This window comes from Pseudopodoces humilis, chromosome 5, assembly GCF_049639895.1.
Source record: "Pseudopodoces humilis isolate 2021_Gansu_Grassland_sample_001 chromosome 5, ASM4963989v1, whole genome shotgun sequence".
Lineage (NCBI taxonomy): Eukaryota > Metazoa > Chordata > Aves > Passeriformes > Paridae > Pseudopodoces > Pseudopodoces humilis.
The window spans coordinates 69,990,279-70,010,419 of record NC_142204.1 but is presented as its reverse complement, the minus strand read 5'-3'; the positions used below and the strand labels follow the sequence as shown (position 1 = coordinate 70,010,419).

The following is a 20,141-nucleotide window of genomic DNA, read 5'->3' as shown; positions in this document are numbered from 1 at the left end:
TTCTTCTCTTGCTATCTCTGACTCTTGGAAGAAAAAACAAACCATTCTAAGAGCTGTTGTTTCCTAGGAAAAGATATGGATAGAGCCATTTGGGAGACTACCAGCTCAGAAATGAGGATTAAGCTCCCTAAAAGAGCTAAATGACCAGATGACCCTAAAAAAAATGAATGGAGTGATTTTGCTATTATCTCATCTGTACAAGGAAACATTGATTCCAGAAAGCTTAATTGCAAAAGCTGGGAAACTCCAAAAAATTCAAGATGACCTCACAATTCTATAGCTCACAATCTTGCAAGACAAAGATGTCAAAGAAGCTTTTTGTATTTTCTGAATACTTGTGGCATAATTACCAAGCTATTCTTCTGTCCCACCTTCGGATTTAGAAATATGGCGAAATCCTGCAGATTCCAATAGTTTTCATCATAATTCCCCGAAAAAAAGGTCAGCAAATTTGTTTGGCAGTCCTTTTTGTTTGTTGTGTAATTCCCCGTTTCCTGTTTCCCTAGGCAACCATCCTTCCAAAATGTATTTGTGAAGGGCACGTGATCTTTGTTTACAGATCCTGTTTGTCTCCTTTCTCTTTCTGGGTCAGTTTACAAAGGCTGGTAAAGGTTCCTGGCCTTCGGTCAAGATTTTGGCACGAAAAATTCTCAGAACTCTTGTATTTTGCAAATTCTTCCTTCCAATTAACTGAATTGCACCCACGGCCTAGAAAACGAGCCCTACGTTAATAAAACATTTAATATTGCCGTTGCGGAATACACAAAATGGTATTTTGGAAATCCATTCTGTAACTGGTTTAATTCTCACACTTCACTCTATTCATTTGTTAGGCCAGGAAAGCAATAAAGGAATTTAAAAATTCTGAGTAGAATTTGGTCTTCCACAATTTTAACTCCTACTAAAGAACTCAGGAATACCACAAAACTAAGCATTTCTTTAAAAAAAAATTCAATGCTTAATTCTCATATAAATTTAAATAGAAACTGGAATATACGTGGATAACTCATTATCAGACTCCCTTTGACAAAATCCTTCCTTATGATTTCACAGGAGGAAGAGGCTTTGGAGCCTTCATCAGCATAAACCTGTCTAGTTTGACCTCCAATTTTGCCATGAAGTTTTAAAGGAAAATTATTTCAGTTTATAAGCAAATGGATGGTAGAAAAGAGAGAAAAATAAGGGACTAACACTGACACAACAATGACTACACACTTTGTTTTAGTTGCAAACCACAAAGAACTTAGTTTTTAAATAAGGCAAATGAAGACTGTAAAAGTCGCCTCATAAGGAAACTGAGACAGAAAGACGACTATAGATGAAAAATGGCTAATTTTTGAAAAGTATCGTGCAATGTGTTTGTTTGCATAGTCAGGGACTAAGTTGCTGACCCAAAAGGATTAAATTCAAGGCCTGTTTGAGACATTTCTGGCAGGAGAGACATCTAAATTTGATCAGCAATGCTAATGCACATGGAAAATGTCTTTGCAACCCTATCTGCTGCTTTGAACATTTGAGACCACACCGGGAATATTACAAAAAAAGAAACCCTGTGCAAATCTTCAGAGCACTAATACCTCATTGAAATGAAAATTATTATAATCATGAGGAACATAGCTGCTCTATTACCATTGATACTCAAAGCATCTGAAACTTGTCTGTGGAAGTCCCATCCCTCCTCCTGAAATGTTGTTAAATAAATTAATTTTGTATCTCGTTTATGCTCGATTTCCCGAAGCTGAAATTATTATTTAAATAATGAAAGAGGGAAAAGCTGCCAAAGTTCAGTGCTGGTGGCTTTTTCCTCTTGATGTTAAGAATAGAATTCATCTGCAGCAACTGCAATCAAACCCAGATTCAAGTCAAGTAATTTCAGGCTTCCCTCAATTGTAAATCAATCTCTTCTTGAGACTGTTTGAAATGCAGAATGCCTAGAAAAGTATCAGAAATATAAATCCCCAGATTTACTAAGGGCCGAAGACAAGGAGTAACTTACATAAACTCTGTGACCTATCTAAGCAACTGTGTAGAAGCTGCATTTCAGTAGTGCCTTAGGCAAGAAAGAGTTGACATCTGGTCTTTTGCAGAGGAGGACAAAATGAGGAAGTTGGATGCAGTGTCATTAAAAAAAACCCCATAACACAAATTTGATAAACACGTCCATGAAAATAAATAGACAGTAAGACAAGATACTACACAGTGAGCAGGAGAGGCTGTGATGTTTTAAACCCAACAGAAACATCAAAAAGATGTTTTCCAAGGAAGTCTGATCCTTGACAGAGCAAAAAGGCTCCATAAAAACCTCAGCACTTAAATACTTCCACTAGGGGGTAAGAGAGGTTCATCATCTGCAAGTGCAGCAGACTGGCAAGAAATGCTGGACAGAATTCAAACGAGAATGGTCAGAGTATTAGAGAGGGACACAGGCTGGAATCATCGGAAAAATACTTGTGACATTTAGGTAACAAAATAACGTTGGGAAGGAAATCTAATTCTGCATTGGCAACAAAATTGAACCTGTAAAAATGGGTCTATAACAGTGACAATAATTGATTGCTAAGGACATGTCTATTTAAATTTTAGGACTTGGGAGAAAAAAGTCAAATAACAAGGGGTGAGAACCAGAGCACTTCCAGATCTGTTATTTGCAATGTACTAGATCCAAGGGGTGAAAGAAGTGGGAAGAAAGGCTCCATACAAATTCCCTCACTTGTGCTTCTTCACGGAGATGCAAGATCAGCTTTGGAGCAAACACCCACCAATTCCACAACTTTCAGGGCACCTGTTGGGTCAGCTGTGGGCAAACAGCTCCAAGGACAAAGCAGTGACTGAGGACTTAGCCCTGGGTGTTTTGAACACTGGTCTGTGGCTACGTGGCATTAACTCGGCTCCTATGGCAATACATCACTTATTGAAGAGGAAAAGCTGTTCAGAGAAATCACTGAACACAACACAATCCCTAAAAGTCTAGAAGACTGTTTTCTTCCTATCTAGTCTAGAATTTCTTCCCCCTTAATCTCATTGACCAGCCCAGGGTAGAAAGGCAGTAATTACCTGAAAATAAGAAGTCTGAATCCTTGCTCAGGAACTTAGTATTTCCATTCATTTACACAGCAAAAATTAAAAGCTTATGGCCTCAGTATTTAAAAACAATATTCAGCCACACAGGCCTGGAGTTTGCAGCCAGTTCCATAAACAAGCAATAATTCCTGAGCAAGCTCTGAGGAGATGCTGTGGAGCTCTGTACAGTGTAATTTCCATTTAAATACAACACATGGGAAAAGGTTTTCTCCAAAGAGACATGGAACAGGTAGTTCCCACTACCACAGTCCCTGCTTACAGGAGTTTATGGGATAACAGTGATCATTTCAGCCAGCTAAATATTTTTGGCTTGTGCGTGCAAACAGCTACAGTTGTTTCAAGCACAGCCCTGGCTGCTGCCAGTATTGAAGGAAGAAAACAGCTTGTGCAGAGACAGAGCTTGCAAAGCAGAAAATGTAAATTCATGGAATTCTAGGGTGGTTTGGGTTGGAAGGCACCTTGAAGATCATCCAGTCCCACCCCCTGACACAGATAGGGACACCTTCCACTGCCCCAGATTGCTCCAAGCCCCGTCCAACCTGGCCTTGGACATTTCCAGGGATCCAGGGATAGCCACGGCTTCTCTGGGTAACGTGAAGTCAACTTTATGGTTACACAGATGTGGTTCTCATCGTACTGGACAGCATTTTGGAAATTAAATCTTGTCTCTTACATCTGAGGGGATACTACAGCAAATTTTTCAACTCGCTTTGAAACACAACAATGGCAAAACAATTCTATAAATTTATAGTCTACGGACCATGCCCGAAGAATTCATGAAGGATAAATAAGGGACCAAGTTCACTGACAGGGTTTTAGTGCTACCTGAGTTATGAAACCCTCAGAACATGTGACTGCCAGTCTCACTGCAAGCAATTCACAAGTATCCTCCCTCCTTCTGATACCTCGTGATTATAAAATTGGGAGAGAACTGCATCACATGGATACTGCTGCTCACCAGAACCTGGCACCTCCCAGTGGATTAATATTTAAAAAGTGGTAGGTCTGCAAATTATTCCATGCTACTCCTTGTAGCTCCTATAAAGCGGAAGCAGCACCTCCCCCAGACTGTAATGGAGCAAGTCGTGGTGAGTGATAGCACCAGGCCAGCTGTTGACACAGCAAGATAATGATTATCCTCTTGGATTTTTCCTGATGAGACTGCATCTGGCAGTCTGCCAAGGAGCAGCTAAGGAGACCATCTGAACAGTTTGGTTGTCATGTTGACAAAGCAACAATCCAATGCCCAACACGCAGGTCTCTCTGAGATTTTGGAAAAAAAATGACCAGTCAGTAAATGTGAATGGAATTCTGAGCTATGGCAGCTCTGCAAGGCATCCCTAGGATCTGGTGACTACCTGTCCCCCTCCTCACCTCCACAGGTAGGGGAAAGGATTTGGGGATTAGTTCTGAGAAGCAGATCACAAGATAAAAAGCACATAAGGTCCCTCACAAAACAAAAATGCTTCCATGGCAAGGGAATGTGCTGGCCACTGAGCAAGACCTTACCTGAACACAGGCACAACATGCCAGGTGTCACTAAGAGGTGATGAAAATAGCATCTTGAGACTGCCTGTCTGAGCTGGATGCCAGCCATGCTGAGCCAGCTGTACTATCTATTTTGATTCATGTTTTTCTGACTTTGCCTTGTTTCCTGGGCTGGGCTGTGTTGCCTCTGTCCGTGGTACTTATCCATGAAATTCCCCATCCATCAGGTGCACAGTTCTGTGTGTGAAATGGGCACCTGCCCAACAAGAGACCTGGGAGCTTCACTGGGAGCTTCAAAAACCATCTGTAGGCTGCCCTTAAGAACCACCTGACCACTACAACAAACCACAAGAACTTTTAGGGCTTGCTCACGTTTGACTTTGGAAGTTACTCAGTGCCAAGGGATCTAAGATGCTCTGCACATCCTCTTGCACAAGGAATTCTCCCTCTCAGCAGCTCTGACACACCACCTGAGTCAGGGCCAGAGGGGATTATCACAGGAACCTTGACCACAAGTGTTGCCACAAGCTCCCTCAGAGCTGGAATGACTCCCCATGATTAGTCATGGATTGTGCACTAAGGGACTCAGGAAAGCTCCCAGTCCAACCCTGGGGACACCTGGGACTGGTGGCATCTCCAGACCACCTGTATGCTTCAGATACACAGTATTTTTTTCTGCTTGGGGGTGGGGTTTGTTGCTTGAGTGTTGTTTATGTGCTTCTTTAAAGCAATTAAAATATAAAACTGCTCTAGAAGTGTGTCCATCAACATAAACATTTCTGCCTCTCCTCCAAATACAAACTCTGTTCAATAGAACTAAAATTCCTCTAATTTGCACCTCTGTTGTCCTCCTTCACATCCAACACATCACCACAGTTGCATGTCTAAATTTGCTAAAATTATGTCTTTTACTTCAAGTTAAGAAAATTTAAGTGATACTTATCACCCATCATTCCCAAACACATCAGCCATCCAAGGAGTTGGTCATAGGATCAACATCAGAGGCAAAAACAAAAGCAAAGAAATGCTGAACAGCACAAATATCTCAGAAGATGAGAGCAGCAAAACCAACATATCATTACCATGGTTTTAAAGCAGTGCAACAACTCTGTGTTACTGATAATCCTTATTATCCACTTCACTACTTTTTAAAAAAATCTCCCTACTCCACAAGATATTTAAACAAATGCACAATTAAGTTCTTTTAGAAAGGGTAAAAATCAAAATAGCTCAACTAAGAATAGAACTGAATGCCACATGCGAGCCAGGAACAAAATGTAATCATGGGACTTTATAGGAACATTTAGGTCAGGCATCCTCAACTTGACTCATCACACTGAGCAGCTTAAAACTTCAAGCGACCAGGCAGGCAATCACTTTGTTCAGACAGATCAAAATGGTGTATCACTACCTAACAAGAGCACAATAAAGACTTGCTTTTTTGGGGTGAAAATAGTGCTGTCAACATTTGCTGTCTGAATGTAATAAGCATTTTGTTCTCTTCCTGTTAAAATGCAAATTATCCCAGCATTTTCTTTAAAAAGCAATGGAAACGTTCAAATCTGTTTGTTTACTTTCCACACACAGGAGAACAGTAAACCAAAAAAATCTACTTGTGAATTATTTCCAGTGAGTCATTTTCTTATTAAAAAAAAATAAAAATTTCTTCTATTCATCACTTCAGGGCCCGTGGGAATGGGGAGAAGGGCTAAAAATTTACTTAATTTCTCATTTACTTCACTGAACAGTTCATGTATGAAAAGCAGAGTTCAGTGTCCTGACAAACTCAGTACCTTTAAATCTAAAGCAGACAAAGGTGTCAGCTTAAAGCCACATGTTTTCAAGCTTCTGGCTATGAAGACACGATCTTTGAAAAGATCAAAATGGCAGAATGTTACTAATTTCCTGGAGGAAAAAAAAAATCAATTCTTTAAAAGCTCTAAGGACAACAAAGGGAGAGTGGGTGTGTGCAGAGCAGCATCAGGCACTGCACACCTGAAAAAAGGAGACTGTCAACAGTACGAGCTGGTTCTTTCTTGGAAGCACTTGAGTAAATAAATGACCCCAGAGAATTAGAGCTTGGGTACTTTTCTCTCTTATTGGCATAACTAAATTAATGAGCAAACAATAACTCATCACCACAAATAATTCACTTCAAAAGTTTAGCAAAATTACTTGCTAAAAGCTAAGCCTGATCAAGAGGAGGAGGGCAGCCTAAATTCAAGATTAATTACCTTCCTGAGGTTTTTAGTAACTGGAAGGAGAGATCAGGACTGAATATACAAAACCTGAGAAATTCCTGTAACTTCTGTCCCATAGTGGTACACAGTGCAACTCAAATTTCAAATTCTGACTTGTTGGATGAAGAGCAGGGTATTTTAACAGGCAATTGATGTGCTTATACATGCAGAAATGCTTTTCAGGAAGAAAGGAACATTTTTCTCTGTCATCTGAGGAGAAAAGGCATGAAATCAGTTCTTTATGGTTGTGTCATAGGCCTTCTGGGTGTTTTTAAAGACTTCTGTCATACAGAACTACACACAGGATATGTAGCTCTAGTGCTCTGAATTACACAGAACTGAAGCCCTCTCCCTCCTCTTCCATTTTTTTTGCTCCTTTCTGATATTTATTACAAATATAACAGGACAACAGCTTGGTCTCATCTTTCTGGTCAAATAACTTCTGTCCCTGTACTCCCATTCTCTACCTCTGAGCACCCTACCTGCCTTTCTGCAGATTATCTCATGGTAATTTTCACTTGGTAAAAATCAGAAAAATAAGAATTTACTTTCTCCTTTCCAGGTTTGAAGGCTTTTTTTCAGCTTTTTTTTTTCATCTTTGATAGAGTTTCCAGAAGAAGTATTCTTAGTTCTTATTTTGCTGTTCGGTTTTTTTCTTTTGAGGTGCTGTGTGGTTTCATGCATCAATTATTTGTATTGTGCTCAAGATGGAGAGTGTCAGATGACAGAAAGGACAGAAGAGCTGGTATAAGATTAATCTGTTTAGTGTGGAGTTTACCTGGGTATGGAGGGTTAGTTAAAGATGCCAACCTGATCCCACAGGTTGAACCAGGCCTTTCACCTACACATTTCCCCTTTCACAGTATTTCATGGTGTATTTCTCATTTGTACCAAAGAAATGAAAAATTATGAAATTATTATGTAGTTATCCTCTTACCCATCCCTGAATCTTTCTTTGTGCCATCTGAGATAATGTCCACGTGGTCACTGTCCACATCATAACTGAAGAAGTCATTCAAATAAGTCTTTGATCTCTGGCCACCAAATACATATAAGCAGCGATTTTTCTGGAATGAGGGAGAGAAAAAGTCTTTACAAGTTCAAGACAGTATGTTGATCAACTGTGATCATTAACAGAAATATTTATCATAGAATCTTAAGTAGTTTGGGTTGGAAGGGACATTAAAGCCCATCCAGTTCCTATCCCCTTCCACTATCCCAGGTTGCTCTGAGTCCCATCCAACCTGGCCTGGAACACTTCCAGGGATCCAGGGGCAGCCATTAATGGACTCAAAGAGGAACAGAGATGTCTCTACTAAGTTTAACATAATTGTGCACAGGTAACTGATGCAGCCCTGCCTCATCCAGCTTTAACTTCAGAACATTAAAGCAGCAGCTCATCTTTCAAGTTTATTATTAAAGAATTAACAGGCCCCATCTCCAAAATCCATCATAAAATCACAGTTAAAAACACAACAGGAACAAAAGACAGATTATAGGAGAAATACAGGTACCAGCATACTAATAAATTCAGTAAAGGCAAATGGCAAGGAGCAAGCCAAGAATAACAGGTTTATTGCTTCTTTCAAGTCTGCCAAGTGGAAAGTCCGTAAGAGGCAGATTATTTTTCTTTCAAATGGTTGAGAAAACAGAGAAGGACTTAAACTTCCATGACCTGTGCTTACAGAAACCCGTATTCTTCCATTTATCACGGACACCTACTTGAAAGATCCTCAAGACCTCATGCAGAATTTTGTGTGGCAATATGTTTTTCCACCAGATTTTAAAGAACCATTCAAAACAAAATGGAAAGTTCAGAAAGCCCAGTATTCACTGTAAAAATTCTGATCTTTCACTTGAAAGGGTAGGAGAAATAAAATCAGCAATTTCTTCAAATTGGTGGGTTTTGAGTTTATGGTATCAGTAAATATTTAAATGTCGCAACATTAATTTTAATTCTCTTTAGCTCTCTTAAATACACATGTGGTTGATGAACACAACTGGAAAGGCAATGGAAGGTGGTTTCTAATACCCAACATAAAGTAAAATGCTATATACACTTCACCCCCACCTTTCTGCTTCTCCATGAGGCTCTGGATGGAGTGCTCATAATCCCAGCTGTTTACAGCTGTTTGCAGCTGCTCAGGACAACAAAGAGCAGCTGGATGCTCCAGCACCAAAGGCTCTGAGGCCTGTGCAACTCAATACACACCCATTAAATCCCATTCCAGTAACAACACAGTATCTACCACACCAGAAGCTTCTAAATTGCTCTACTAACTTAAAAATAATTATTTTTTAGGTCAAAATGAACCAGTCTTTGGGTCTATTTACTATTATTCCATTAAGACCAACTCTTAAATTCACCTTGATTTTTACTTGAAATTTTATTCATCTGGAAAAGCTCCACGAAATGAAAGCTCCAAAACTTGAATTAGCACCTCCTGCATTTACCAAAGCAGCATCAAAATGTCAGCAAACATTGAATTAACTGAGACAACACATCACTAAGGAGATTAAAGAGCACAAAATTTGCAAGAAAAAACAAAACCAGATGTTCTCATTAAAGTCAGCCATCATAAATCAAAGTAGGGTGTGGATACTTACAGAATGGAACAACATGCAGTGTCCTATCCGGGACTGGATATCCTCGGGTCCGGCATTGCAGGAATCCTCCCTCAGAAGTTTCCACGTCTGGCACTGGCAGTCGAAAGCAAACAAGCCACTGAACTGGGGCTCACTGGCTCTGCTGTCGTCCACGCTGCCATTGCAGGTCAGAATTCGGCCTCCAAATGTGTAAATCATGTGTTTTTCAGAATCCATGCACATCTGCAAGAAGCAGGGAAGCAGTTTTAAGCCAGCAAGATAAGCAAGATAAGACCTGAACACTCTGAGATCTAACATTAAACACCCCTCTCCTAAAAGCAAGAGAGCCTCCACTAAGCTGAGACAGTGCTCTGCCCAGCTCCTGAGCTTCCAACAAACAGAAAAAGACACACATCTTCATGGTTGTCAGATCTTAATCTCATAAAAGAAATTTAAAACACAAGTTTAATTTCTATATGCCATTTAATATGCAAAAGAATAGAATAAATGTACCCTTCATCACCTAAAAAACCCATTGGGAAAAGTACTTGAGGGTTTTTCACGAGGATTCACAGGGTTCTTCTCCACAGATTCCACAGAAAAAAATCAATGAGGATCTTTTCAAGCTACATCCTCACAGCCAGAGTTAATAGAGTATCACCTCTGGCAATGGCTGTGCAAGGGAGAAATTCAAAATCACTGCTAATTCACCGCCCACCAATCAACTGATGCAAAAATCAGCCTGTGATTTGTCACTGAGATTCCATCCCCAGCACACATTTACTGCTACCCCCATTGCTGGAACACAGAGTGGGGGCATAACTCGGCCAAAGATTCCTCATGGGAGTGCAGCAGAAATATGTTTAATCTCCAAACCTAAACTGAGGTTATGGCACATGTGAGAAGCACTGCAGCACAAATCAAACCAAACCCCCTGACTCCAGGTGATGTTTTCAGACAAAGTGCAAAGCAGAGGGTTACAAAATACCAGAGAGGGTGAAAAAAAAAACCAAACCAACAAACAGACAAGATTACAGTAAGACAGAGATGCTACTCAGCAAAGCCTACACAAAACACTTCTAGTGCAGCACATTTCTGAAGGTTAAATAAAAACCTGAGGGAGGTGCTGAGGGAGAGAAGAGGGAGAGCTGCAGATTGACAGAAGTCAGTGAGGCCCTTCTTCCCTGAGACAGAACTTGGGAAAAAGGAATCATTTCAAGAGGCAAGCAAGGTACCCAGAGTAGCCTTGCCAGCTGACAATTTCCTTGTGCCTCTTTCCCAACACCTGGGAGACTGGCATTGGTTATTAATAGAACAGAAAGACTGATTGGCTTTTGTTCTGCAGACATGGCATATCTTTAATTTTCGGTGTCAGCAGAAAGGCACATTGTGCTGGCAAACAACAGCTTTGGTTACAAAACAGCCAGTACCAATAAAAGCTGATCTTGGGCTGCTTTAAAAATTAGTCCTGATGTGCTGTTTCTTGGCGATGCTTCATAAAAAGAAAATCAATTGAGAACAAAATACCTTTTTCAAGTAAACAAAAGCCACTGAACACAACGTAAGTAAAGTTGTTTTCAATTTGAACACATGGAGAGATGTGACTTTTTAAAGGATTAGTAGCCATTCCTCTAAGGTGTTTCAAGCTCTCCAAAGAAAGCACATTCTACAATTTTTAAAGGTAACCGATTTGGAAAGAATCCTGCTCCTGTGTTGGTCTCATTCCAGCAGCTTGCTTGGAGTATTCTTCCAAAGGTACCACACACAGCTTTGCAAGTTGCTCCCCAAGGCCCTCCAGGCAAGGCAGATCTGCAAACCCAGCTCAAGGAGACTGATTAAAACCAGATGAACTGTGCTTTGAGCTTTAATAAAATGTGTCTTAATAAAATGCATTTCTTTGCAAAGGTTCTTATGATTCTTCTGACTTGGTTTGATTGGAGAACCAGCAGCCAGTGGCATTGAGCAGCAATGCTATTAGGATTTAACTGAGTACAGATCATATCCTCTTCACCCCTGCTCTGTTACCTGGTACAGCACCTCAAAATCACAGAGACTACAATCAAAACTGACTTTTAAACACAGAGAATTTGCAGGAGGAGGATGAGTGTGGCTGACCTGATGATCAAACACCAGCTTGGGGCCTCCATCTGCTGCGGTGTCCTCGCTCAGCAGCATCCAGGTGTTGGTGTCGATGTCGTAGCGGTAGAAATCACTTTTCAGGGACTTGCTGTTCCTCACGGAGGAATCCAGGTACCGCCCCAGGGTGTAGATCTGCCGTCGCTGGATGTCAATGCACATCTTGTGACAGGACCTGGCACTGGGACCACTCTGAGAAAGCAAAAGACCACAAAAATTAAGAGAATAGTGGATTTAATATTGCTCCAGGTAGGTCGCTAAGGGAAAGTATTAGCAGCAACTAGAAATCCTTGGGGAATTCAGGAAAATCTGCTTGTAATCAAATACGGGATTAATATAGAAATAACTACAAGAGCACATCCCATAACTTCTGTCCTTTAGAAAGACACCAGCAAAAACCTTAATGCACTTGTCACAACAAACTTATGATTGGAACCCTTTTTGTCAGATTCCTTAGAAAACAGACAGTTTCTCCCAGAAGTGATTCTCAGAGGCGTGTGAAAACTACTTGATCTTTTAAAATAACAGAAGTCGATGCACATGAGAAGCAAATTAAGATGTCACAACCTATAAATAACTACACAGGAAGAAGATTAAGAAGTGCTCTATTACAAGAGCCTCTGTTTTATTAATAGGCTGTTTTCTAACAGATCATAAGCAGACACTCCCCCAAGCAATCATATCCCGTAATGGCTCTGGGAAGGTAACAAAAGCACTCTCTGTCCTTCACAAATAGATATGGCCCTCCCAGCCTCCATCTGAAAGAAAGTTTCCCACGGTAAACAAAACTGCCCTGAGTTATGATCTTCAAGAGAAACACAGAGAGTGCCCCATGTCAAATTATTATGGGCTTAAGCCATCCAGGAGTGCTCAAATTAAATCATGGAGTAATTTATTTAATGACATTACAATGATGACTGCAGTCATCTAGGCAGTTTCCTTTCTGCTTCCCAAATCTCATTTTAAGATGAGATACACTTCATACACTTTTTCTTGAAGCATGAGAGTGATATTCTGGTACACCAAAACACTAGAAATCACAGTCTGCAAAGTCTTATGTCCAAAATATCAGACAAAAGAAAAACATAACATCAAGAGTGTAGATCAATATTGTAGTTTATTTTGTAGTCACAGCTAGGTGACAGGACACAGAGAATGACATCCCACTGACAGAGCACAGATTTAAATTAGATATTGGGGAGAAATTCTTCCCTGTGAGGGTGGTGAGGCCCTGGCACAGGTTACCCAGAGAAGCTGTGGCTGCCCCTGGATCCCTGGAAGTGTCCAAGGCCAGGCTGGACAGGGCCTGGAGCAACCCTGGGACAGTGGAAGGTGTCCCTGCCCATGACAGGGTGCTGGAATGGGATGATCTTTAAGGTCCTGTCCAACCCAAACCATTCTAGGATTCTATACCAAAAAATCCATTAAAAAATATTCAAAAGTAAGTAACAGGCAAGTAGGCAAGGATATAGCAAATCTTTAAAACTGTTATTGAAGAATTAAAGAAGAGTAGACATATCATACCAAATAATCACAGTTTAATAATAAACAGTTGCTCTGTGTGCTACCAAGTATTGCCTTATGAAAAGATCTTCATAATTGTACCCTTTCACTTAAATTCTACTGAAATTTAAAGTGGAATTTTAAAAAACACTAATGGAATGCACATCACTAAATTGAATAAAACAAGAAAGGAAGCATTACATCTTTGTTGTCAAAAGCCTTTACTATTCATGTTACAGAATTCAATTTCTTGATTAAGCAATGGTTCCAGGAAACTGTTTACAGTAACTCAAAAGACCACATGAAGAGGTGAACTGAATTGTTCGTATTTTGTAAATATGAAGCATTATGTTGACAATGATTACAGCTTTGAGGATTAGTTACTTCAGGGTAATTAAGATAATTTTATTTTCCGAAAAATAAAATAAAAAAAAGTACTGATAGCAGTGAAACATTAGCATAAAATCCTGAAATGCAGCAAAAGCTCATTGATTGCCTTTGGTCACATGAAGGAAGATGACACAGAAGGCAACAACACAATTTATTTTGTTCCTAGAAAAATACAAAACCAGTACCTTGCAGAGGACCCTGTTCCAAACACATGGGGGAGTTCCTTTGCAGGAGAAGCACCAATCTGTGCTCTCACAAAGGCAGCCCCTGGATGACAAATAAATCACCCCAGTGTGCAAAGTCCATCCCAAGCCATGGAACTGGGACACAGACGGATATGGCACAAGTCCCCTACCAATGAGCACCTATTTGCCTTGGCACAGCCCCCATGTAGGTGAGATGTGAAGACCCACCTGTGCTTCCTGACCCTCCCCTCTGGCAGGTCACTGCACCTTTTTAATGGATTGGACAATTTAAGAATCATCCCCTCAATCTCTCACCACTATGTGTACTAAATTTAATCTTCCCAAATTTGTTCATATAATGTCTTTGGCACTTCCAGGAGTAAATCTATTTGGCAATTTCCAGATCTGCCTTGTCACGAAAAGCTACATAATCAACCAAAATTTGTCTGAGCACAGATACAAGGCTGAGACACTTCACAACTCAATACCCATTTCAAGGCACTGGCACCAACAACACAGTTGTTACACTAAATATGCAACATACAGATTTCCTAAGACTATTTTAAAATGAGAAAAGAATTCAGGAAAAATGCCTTTTTTCTTTAACTACGTCCTGGCCACATCTCACAAAGTAATATCTGCTTTCTTAAAGAGCAGTTAAGGCTAACATTTCATTTCTACAGAGGATCTTCTTCACCTCAAGTTCACTCCAAAACTTCAGCTCCACCAAACTGCAGAGCCTGCCACAGCATGAACTATCTCTTGTAATACAGGAAACTTCATCCAATTTGAAATCTGTTCTCAAAGAAAACTGGAGTTCTGCCTGCACACCACTCACACGATCACAAGGAACCTGCCAAAGTTTCTTCCTTAGCCTATATGTTTACCAAAATCAGTAACTCCATTAACAGTGATACACACTGGTTTGACATTTAAGGAAGAAAAGGGGAAATGCTTAAATCTGTGTTCACCTCTGAGTTCAGCTTGACCATGGCAGCTCTTGCAGTTCATAAGTACTTCAAAGAGGGACACAAAGTCCATTTACAAAGACACTACAAAAGAGTAAAACGCTTTGAGGCACATGTGATGAATCAAGTGCCCGTGGGTGGCTGCGAATGTTCATCCAAAGCCGTGTGCTCCATGTGGTTACAACAGCAGCCTGTTGTTCACACAAAAAACATAGTGCCACAACTTGTCATGGACATAGCAATCCAGCAGATTCAAATGGGAAAATTTGTTGATTCCACAAGTGTTCAAAGAATCTGACCCTTTAAAAGCAATGAGTGAGAAAAACCAACCATGACAGAGAAGACTCTCTAACCCAGAGTTGAAGGTTGAAGATCAAGCATGGCTAGAGGGCAAAAGAATAACCTTTTGTCTCTCTGCCAGAATATAGGCTGGTCACGATCCATTAATTAATGTCCCAGGCTGAGTGGATCTTACTAGAGATTCCTATGCCCTTCTTCCAATTCAGACCTTATCACCAAGTCACAGTTTTGACAAATTGTTTCTGTGATCGTCTGTGATCATCTGAACTCATAACAAATCCGTGCAAAACTCTTCATCTCTGGAAGTGTTCAAGACGGGGCCAGGCTGCATGGGGCTCTCAGCAACCTGGCTTAGTGGAAGGTGTCCTTGTCCATGGTAGGGGGGTGAGACAAGAGGGTCTTCAAGGTCCATCCCAACCAAACAATTCTGTGATTTTATAATTAATAAAAATTATATAAACTTTAGATCTGGTTTCTTCTAAGCTGTTACACGTGGAATCCACATTTTTGCAGATGAAGCTTCATCACCTGACTGACTGAGGTAGTAGAGGTGCCACTTCTCAGACAGAGCCTATCTTCCATATGACTCTCAAAGTCACATCCAGCAACAGCACCCAAATGACCTGAACAAACACTGGCTCTGGGGACTCCTTCCAATTCTCATCAGAAAGCTCCTGGCACACACACTGCAGAAACCACACGTGAAAGGGGCTTGTGACTGGACTAAGTCCTTATTCAGATGGCAAGCAGTGTGTCAGGCTGCTTTGGCCAGTGCCTCAGCTGCTGCCGAGGCTGTGATGGCAAGAGGAAAGCATTAGCATATCACATTTCTAACCTACAGGACACCAAACAATACTAAAAACTGCTAAGCACAGGCACTGTTGAGTTTGTGTGGGACTCAGTAAGAGCCCACACAGAGCCAGGACTGACCTGAACAAAATGGCTCTGTGCCACCCAGCCCCACCAGACAATCAGCACAGCACAGTAAACAGCTAAAACAGATTAAACAGCATGTGCAGGGTCCTGTTTGGAAGCGATACAAAACACCAAGCTTTATGCCCAGCTCCAAGACTCTTCCTCAAACAGGTTGGTGTTGACGCAACTCCTCCAGTCTCTACAACACAGATAAACGCCCTGGTCAGGGTGGGATGGTGGGGAAAGGAAGAGAGGCTGTATGGCCAGGAGCACTTAAGGCAGGCTTTCAATCCTTTAAGCACCCAGGGCCAAATAGGATTTTTAGGTTTCGTCAGTGCTACACGAAATTCAATTGTGCAACGCCATGTGAATACACAGTATACTTTATGAAAAGCCTTCTCAACATGCTAAGCCACTTTATAAAATCTAATTAGAGCTTTCTTCATTTAACTTGCAAATGCTGAAAGCAATTATCCCACTTAAGGACTAACTTACAAAACGTTTTCAAAAAGCAACACAACAGCACCGAGAGACAACACCGCCTCCTTAGAATAATTGATTTGTTCCTATACAAGGGAGAAAGGATTGGGACTCAACTCCTTAGGGCAGGGCCTGCTCAAATCACTATTTATGCCAGAATCAGCAGGCATCATCTTAGCAACAGCATCCTGGCATGCTACACTAAGGCACAAACATGACAGCTTTCGCTTTTTTGATTTTAAATAAGTGTCCTATGAACTTCCTTTATTGTGAACATGACCGCAGGAAGCCGGTTCCACTGCCCATCCCAAACAAAAACTGGGGGAGCTTGGCTTCTTCTGGTTATCATAACCTTTTGCAAATAAAGGGGTTTCAGTTGCAAGAAAAATCTGTTTTATTCAGACCAATCCAGATGAAAAACCTCAGGAGCAAGCCTGGATCCTTTTCAAGAGTCAGGGAAATAAAAACAAAGAACAGCTGACTAATTCTCCCTTCTTGGTCCTGTAAAAGACTGAGTGGAATGTGAACGCTGCCTCCAGTATGAAGTTCAAAAATAAGCGTCATGAGGTAAATGCTCTTGTCCTAAAGCAAACTAGGACGAGGACATAAAAAGACACAAACAACCTACTTTGTTTCCAGTCCTGAGAATGGCCTGTCAGGCAACAAATAGTCCCTCCTGCCTGCACACAACTGCAGAGATTAATTGCTCTCATTTCCCAGTTTCGGATTGTAATTCATTTCCTCCTCCACCCCCTACCACCCTCCCCAAAAAAAGGGGAAAGTTATCCACAAACTTGAAAACGAAAGGAAATGCATATTATTCCTGGCATTAATTCAAGTCCATGTGCTTTAAGATTAGAGCTTGTTAGTGCTTTATCAATGCCAGTTTACAGCTAATGCGCTCCCAAAATGTTTAATCTGAGCTGCAGCAAAGATTTGCTTTGCTCTAGATGATCACTAAATTCAGTAAGAGAAACAACTGCAGCCATACAACAAAATAAATCACTTTCATCCCATACAAGTTACTCACAGAAGGCATTTTAAGTTTAGCATAACCTAAAGGTGCCAGGAAACATAATAATTTATCTATTCCTTTTATTTTATGGTAGCATGGAGGATTTGTACGGTCCCTCAACACAGAACAGAAGGAGCTGGGGGCTGATGTATCGTTCCTATCACCCACAAAATCATCGATGATGTGCAAGGAGCACCAGACCACCAGAGGGAGGGTCCTGCACATTCAGTCACACAACAGGAGCATCACAACCATGCTCAAGGCCAGAGCAGCACAGCACAGGCACATGGCAGAGGCTCAGAGCCCTCAGTAAGGGCTTCTTCAGCATGAAAGACTCTCCCTGAAACAGCAAATCCCAACTTCCTACTCTGTATGACGGCAGAAATCAGTGCCACCCATGTCATTTGATGCCCAACACTTGACAGCTCCAGCACTAGAATTAAAAACCTTTGCATGCCACACAGGGTAGATAAGAGCAAATGACTGAATATTTCTAGGACTATAAGATGGGAGTTTAGCTCCAAAAAACATATTTTGGATACTCCATGTATACTCCATTCTTTAAATTACTCTGCAAATAATCCCTGGAAGAGTTCAAAGGCCAGGCTGGACGGAGCTCAGAGCACTTGGGTCTAATGGAAGGTGTCCCTGCCCATGGCAGGGGTTTCGGACTAGATGATCTCTAGGTCCCTTACAACCTTTAACATTCCATGATTCTTGCTAGTATTTATAAAAGTAATTGATATTCCAACTTAATTTTAAGGCTGCTTTCCCAGTTATAAAGAATATTTCTGAGAACATGCAAGTTCATCAGTCATAGAATGGTTTGAGTTGGAAGGGACCTTAAAACTCATCTAGTCCCACTCCCCTGCCTTCCACTATCCCAGGCTGCTCCAAGCCCCATGCAGCCTGGTCTTGGACACTTCCAAGGACAGGGCAGCCACAGCTTCTCTAGAAAACTGTTACATATAAATTAAATATATTCTGCCAATAAATATTTTGGGAGGCCTAAGAAATAGACCAGCATCTATCTAAGAGTCATGATGCTGAAAACTCCTCAGGACCAGTAGTGGAAAGACATGAATTGACACAATTTTTCATACAAGAGAGTTAAATGTCTTATGATAAATATTAGGTTTGGATATTAAAAAGTTATAATTAACTATTAATAAGTCCAGGCACAGCCAAGACCTGGAAGGCACCCTCAGTCAGGCAGTTGACACAGAATTTGAGCTATGGCTAATCTGCTTACCAGTGCCCTCCTACAGCGATGCCACGGGATAGATTTACCAGCAAAGTCCTTTCTGGGCATCTGACTCAGACATGATGGAGCAGATTAAAGACAGAGGCAGCTTTTAGCACACAGTTTTGTGTGCACATCTCTTCAAGGTGGGAAAACAACAAAATTAAACAGGATGAAGCGTTCCTTTTCCCCTTCCTAAAAGCACGCTCGCATTTGGAACAGTCCTAATTTCCCACTGTTGATGCTGCGTGGCCTTGAGCTGAGCCTGCCACAAAGAGACTTTCCCTGCTTAAATTAGAATTAAAAAAATAAATGGCCTGATGTTCTATTTTTGACAGACGGTTCAATGAGCTTATAAGTCAAATGATCAGGCTCAGAGATCATACGACACGCTCCTTATGACAGTGGCGGGCTGGATTTGATGACCCTTGACAGCCCAGCCCTTCCATTCTGACATGAACTTGACTCCAAGTCTCTGCTCTGTCCTTCAGGGATCAGCACAGGTTTATCACAGCACAGACTGGGTGCAGCACATGAACATTTTTACAGTAACAGATAATACTCTATTCTCATGAAATTATTGTTTATTAGCCTTCCTGCCAGCCTGCTTGCAGAAGTAACTAATTTGAGAGTATTTTCATAAAGGAATTAATTAACACGTGTTTTTCTGGCTGCTGATGTGCTCTGATCAAGGCACCTGTAAAGACCAAGTGTGTCCTCTCAGCTGAACTTTCCAAAGCACCAACATTGTGCTTTGACAGCTGTGCTGCTGAGTTTTCCTACAGTGCAGAAACAGCTTTGGCAGCCAATGCCAGAGGAATTGCCAGTGGAGGAGACACATTCCTGGATCTCCTGAGCACCCTGCTCTCACACCAAGGTATCATCAAAGCCTTCTAGCAATGCATAACGCCATGGATATCATGCTGCAGTAAAACAAGACATCTTACAAGCCAGTGGACAGTAGAAAGGGGAAAAAGCTTCCACATCTTCAAGCATTCAAATAGTGGGAAATAATTTGTAGCCGCTCAGTATTTAAAATGAGGTTATAAAAAAGATGAAGTGGGACTTTTACACAGGCAGATAGTGATAGGACAAGGCTGAACACTTTTAAACTGGAAGAAGAGGTATTTAGATTGGCTGTTAGAAGGAAATTCTCTGCTCAGGAGGGTGGGGAGGCCCTGGCACAGGTTGCCCAGAGAAGCTGTGGCTGTTCCATCCCTGCAAGGGCCCAAGGCCAGGTTGAATGGGGCTTGGAGCAACCTGCAATAGCAGAAGGTGTCCCAGTGGCAGGGGGTGGAAAGGGTTGATCTTTAAGGTCCCTTCCAACCCAAACCACTGTGATTCTTGAATTTATGTGAAGGAGGTTGTAGGAATGTGTATGAAGGTCTTGTGCAGGCTCTAGTTTACAATCAAAAATAAAAGTCATCCAACCTTTGTGATTCAGCTTACAAACACAAAAAAGAGAAGTACTGAAGGAATACCCCAGTACAGAGTGACCTTGCAGCAAAAGAACATCAATTCTTTGCTATTTCTAACAAAAGGCACAATTCACCTGCAAACAAAGCGCTGCTCACACTGGTGAAATGTGAAAAAAATTGTAACTTCTTAAAT

General features: G+C 41.2%; 1 protein-coding gene across 3 annotated transcripts in view; it reads right to left on the bottom strand.

The window, feature by feature from the left end:
• The window catches only part of MKLN1 (muskelin 1), a 93,259-nt gene that overhangs the window by 15,849 nt on the left and 57,269 nt on the right, over positions 1-20,141 (bottom strand). For all 3 annotated transcript variants that reach the window (XM_005530975.3, XM_088054739.1, XM_088054738.1), the window contains 3 exons: positions 11,511-11,723; positions 9,417-9,638; positions 7,747-7,876 (listed from right to left, as the gene is read on the bottom strand). In XM_005530975.3, the coding sequence (XP_005531032.2) occupies positions 7,747-7,876; positions 9,417-9,638; positions 11,511-11,723 (565 nt within the window). The remainder of the gene's footprint in view (positions 1-7,746; positions 7,877-9,416; positions 9,639-11,510; positions 11,724-20,141) is intronic.